The following is a 4,224-nucleotide window of genomic DNA, read 5'->3' as shown; positions in this document are numbered from 1 at the left end:
CCTCTTTAAGCTAACCAAGCTGGCCTGCTATCACGGGTTCCATTAAAATCCCCAGCAGCCACCAGCAACTCATGACAAATTGATATTTCTAAATAAATTGCAACTCAAATATCTAAATATGAAATGCGTCCCCAACATTCATGATTAATCCATGCAAAGCATGCATTAATCCGATCGAAGCTATACATAATTAAGTTGAAGATGTAAAACCTGATCATGTCAACACGACAGCCAAACCAAGATTGCTGGAAGACAATGTTGGGGATTAATCTCCTTCTGCAGCATGTAGTGAGACTTTGGAGGCAGCTTGCATGCATGCGGCCTTGTTGGGGATTAATGTTGTTGATGTATTAATCTTTCGTATTCTTTAATAATCTGATGAAATCTGCAAAATCATCGTCAGTTGCATCCATCCTTTTCTTTGAAAATGGACTTCTGTAATATGTACCTGTTCTGATCATGATCATCACTGCACTGAAGAAGTTCGACGTCACTCGGATTCAGTTGGTTTAAAATTCCATTCAGATCGTGTCTTTGAGATTCTGAACTAAACCTCCCCACTTGCTCATCAGCATAATTAGGAGCCGATCCACTGTAGTTTTGATTATAGTTTTGAAAAGGTATGGCTGGATTCATTTGGATTTCTAAAGGAATATTTATGTACGGATCTTGAATCTGATCTCTCAAATGATGTGATGATGTAGCTAATATTGAAAATGGTTCTTGAATCTGATCTCTTCCCAGGATATTTGCAGAATGGATCATTCCTTGACCCCAGATCATTCCCGTCATTGGATTTTCTGCTCCTTCGTTTCTAATAATCTCATCTAAATGCAGAGGGTAATCCATAACCATCCCTTCACAAAAGGATTGGAAAAGAGAGTTAAAGAGCATGCAGTACTGTTTTTGGGTGTCAAAACCTTGACATGCATAGTTCTGAAAAGGGAAAATTACTGCATTTCAATATATACCTGTTGGATCATTGATACTAAAGCATGGTTGGTTGGTTTGTTCATAAGCTTGAACTTGTTGCATGTCAACCAATGGAGTAGGGACAATATTCGAGAAAGGCGACTGCAAATTACTGGAGCTGGTATTTGGCCTATCTCTATTGAAATCCAAAGAAAATTCTCTTGTCCCATTGTAGAAATGATCTTCTGAGTGGAAGAAAGGAGACCTCAGACTTGGGAATGGTCTCATGCTCAACATTAACATCCGGCTGTCGCATTGAAGGAGTTTCTCATAGTGTTTGTCAAGGGCACCTGGAGGAAATTCAAGATAGTGCCTCCTATATATAGATAGCATGTCGATGAGAAAATTCAATAGAGTTGCATGGAAACAACAAATGAATCAAGGAAATTATGCGTATATATAAGCATATTGCTTATGGAAAACGAATAAACCTGTGAATTAGAGCTTGACCATCAGTGAAATCTGAACTATTTTTCCAAAGAGTATGTTTCCTCGGCCTTGGAGTAGCTTCTATATAGAATGCAGGTGGACTATTGAGCTGAGAAAAGTTACAACACTAAGAATTGAGACTCGAAGAAGGAAAAAAAAAACTATATCAATCAAGGATATATAAAGAGAATGACCTCAACTTCAAGAATTCCTGGCTGACCTTCCACCATTGAAGCTCTAATTGCAAGAACTTCAGACCACTGTATTTCAATCTTACTCTTCAAACTATCCTTCAAAATTTCCCACACCATCTTTTTCTTTGCATAGTAACACTTTGCCACCAAAGCACCTTCACGTTTAGCAACAACCTGCTCATTTTTCAGCCAGATATTCTTATTTTTTAAAATTTTATTGTCTTTTTCATTATTTATTAATTACAGATTTCAAATTCGGGGTATCACCTTCCAAGAGCCGATTCTAATAAATGATGCGCAGAAGTTTGAAGCCTTCCACTTCTTATTAGCAGTACAGGCCTTTCCTTGAACCCCAGAATGGCATGAGCTATGACTACCAGTCCCAGCAACAGCATCAGTACATATAGTAGTGTTTTCTGCATGGGAAACGCCCATCTCATCCAAGCCCAAGAAAGGGGCCATGTTCGAGAGTGTCAAACCAATAGGAGGCAAGCACAGAAGAACTTCACTCAACTTAACCTACAAATTATGTTTAAGTGGCAAAAAATAAAAAAAAAAAAAGAAGAAGAAGAAGAAGAAGGAGAAGCAGAAGAGAGGAGAGAAGAAGTTCAGAACTTAAGCGTGTAATTCATGAATAATATCAGAACAACAGAAACCAACCTAATTAATTAATTTATATCAATGCATGCGCAAAGAACAGAAATCGACATTGTTCGCTTCCAAAAATGGCGAAAAGAATAAAAAGATCAAATCTTTTGAACAGAAACCGAACTTGAGATCGATAGAGTTTAATATAAATATATATCCATATATGCATACACTATATATAGGCCCCTGCAATGGGTAGTACAGATGCTGCATGCAGTTACCAAAACCCCCATGCAGATGCACAAAACCTTTCCAAAACTCAAACCAGAACAACACGCCTGAGGCAACCACAGACATGACTGTTTGAAACCCATGCATAAACCCGCGGATAAACAGCCATAAACTCAGCAAGAAAAAGATCAAGAAAACCAGAAGTCAATTGAAAAACAATGAATCTTGGGAGAAAGAAAAGAGTGCTTCAAGACACCTTTTTCTCAGTGTCTGCTGGTGTTTGCATCAGCCTCTGATTTGCTGCTTCTTGGATTTGAAGCGCACAAACAGAGCTTCTATTGTTATTGCTAGACTCAAACGGCGGGTTCTTTACCTGATCATGAGACTCAAAGAACGCACAATGCTTCTCCTTCAACGAGACAAACTTCCAATCATGATCCATGTCTTCGTTTTTACTCTTCTTTTAAGCAAACTATTTGAGAGAATAACCCACACCCACTTTCAAATGAATTCGGAAATCCTTCAGTCGGAGGATATAATATATATATATATATAAATATGTAGAGAGAGAGAGAGAGAGAGAGAGAGAGAGAGAGAGAGAGAGAGATTGGGCGCCAATAGGAACAGATGGCGCGTGTAGTTAGGTAGGAATCGAAGAAACAGGGGAAAGCAGAGAGTGTTAATGTTGAGTTGGATGAGAAAGAAGTCTTTGTGAGGCAGGACTGACGACGGAACTCTTTCTTTCAAACTAATTAACGAAAACTTGTAAAAACAAATTAAATTGGGTTCCGACGCAAACGCCTAATACTTAGGGGCTCTTAGATTATTTGTCAGATGCGATCTGAAAATAAAACAGATTTTTTAGTTGAGAGCAGAAAATAAATGCTCTTCCGACCCGATCGGATTCAGAGTCATTCCGATTGACTGATTAACATTAGCCGACTTAATATTATTTCCCAAAAAAAAAACAGATATTACAACCTTTTGGATTCATTTATCTATATATTTTAAAAATTATATAACGAAAAATTTAAAATTTGAAATGATTTAATGTGATCATAATAAAAATTCATTAAAAGTTTAATTAAATAGTGCACCATTGGCTGAATATGATAATTATTTTAGGGTAATTTTATTTTTGATATTTTCTTATAAAAATATTTTCTAATTTATTTTTATGTCCTTTGGATAGTCATAGGAATTACTTCTCTTAATTGAAAGAAAAATTCAAATTCAAAATTCGTTCTCCTTTTTTTACCAGTTTCTTTATACTAATTAAAATAAGTTTGTTTTAAAAAGCTCACAATCTACGTGTCTCCCTCTAATTGGAAGCAGTCTTCTATTGTGTAACTAAAAGGTCCTATTAGGCACCACCACAGCGTCACGCACGCTTGTAGGTCCGACATATCCTCACTTCAGTGCTGATAGGATTCCATTTGTCAAATTCATCCCGAATTCTCGTTAGAAGGAGGGAGGGAGGAGAGAGAATACGTCTCATAACTTTAATTGTTTAGAATTCTATATTTTAATTTTTAGTTTATAAATATTAATATACCTTATACTTAAATTATCCAAAAAAAAAAAAATTCCCACTCTTTGTTAATATATGAAATTAAGATCTCGTTTGATTGTTAGACTCAACTGAAAATAACTCAGTTTAGTTTAATTTTAAGTTGAATCTAACATCTAAACATTCAACTCTTAAATTACTAAATTTATCTCAATTCAAAATATCTTTATACGTAAAACCCATAACTTTTTTCAACTCAACACCTATTTATACGTGGGATCCACAATCTTATTCAATTTT

The 4,224-nt window shown here is 35.9% G+C and overlaps 1 protein-coding gene across 1 annotated transcript; it reads right to left on the bottom strand.

Moving 5' to 3' along the window:
* Positions 1-224: 224 nt before the first annotated feature.
* Positions 225-2,856, bottom strand: LOC122274642. Its single transcript, XM_043083662.1, has 6 exons — positions 2,671-2,856; positions 1,863-2,114; positions 1,596-1,769; positions 1,404-1,510; positions 972-1,288; positions 225-857 (listed from the first exon to the last, which is right to left on the bottom strand). The coding sequence occupies exons 1-6, from the start codon at positions 2,854-2,856 to the stop codon at positions 400-402; spliced, it is 1,494 nt and encodes a 497-aa protein (XP_042939596.1). The 3' UTR covers positions 225-399.
* Between the last annotated feature and the right edge of the window lie 1,368 nt (positions 2,857-4,224).

Source organism: Carya illinoinensis, chromosome 8 (genome assembly GCF_018687715.1).
Source record: "Carya illinoinensis cultivar Pawnee chromosome 8, C.illinoinensisPawnee_v1, whole genome shotgun sequence".
Classification (NCBI taxonomy): Eukaryota; Viridiplantae; Streptophyta; class Magnoliopsida; order Fagales; family Juglandaceae; genus Carya; species Carya illinoinensis.
This window is presented reverse-complemented; position numbering and strand designations above follow the sequence as displayed.

What these genes read in the sequence shown, in the direction of transcription:
- LOC122274642 (XM_043083662.1), bottom strand. Translation starts at nt 2,856, where the DNA reads ATGGATCATGATTGGAAGTTTGTCTCGTTGAAGGAGAAGCATTGTGCG. An exon ending in CAGCAGACACTGAGAAAAAG is followed by an intron (nt 2,115 to 2,670) that starts GTGTCTTGAAGC and finishes CATAATTTGTAG; the next exon opens with GTTAAGTTGAGTGAAGTTCT. An exon ending in CAGGAATTCTTGAAGTTGAG is followed by an intron (nt 1,511 to 1,595) that starts GTCATTCTCTTT and finishes AACTTTTCTCAG; the next exon opens with CTCAATAGTCCACCTGCATT.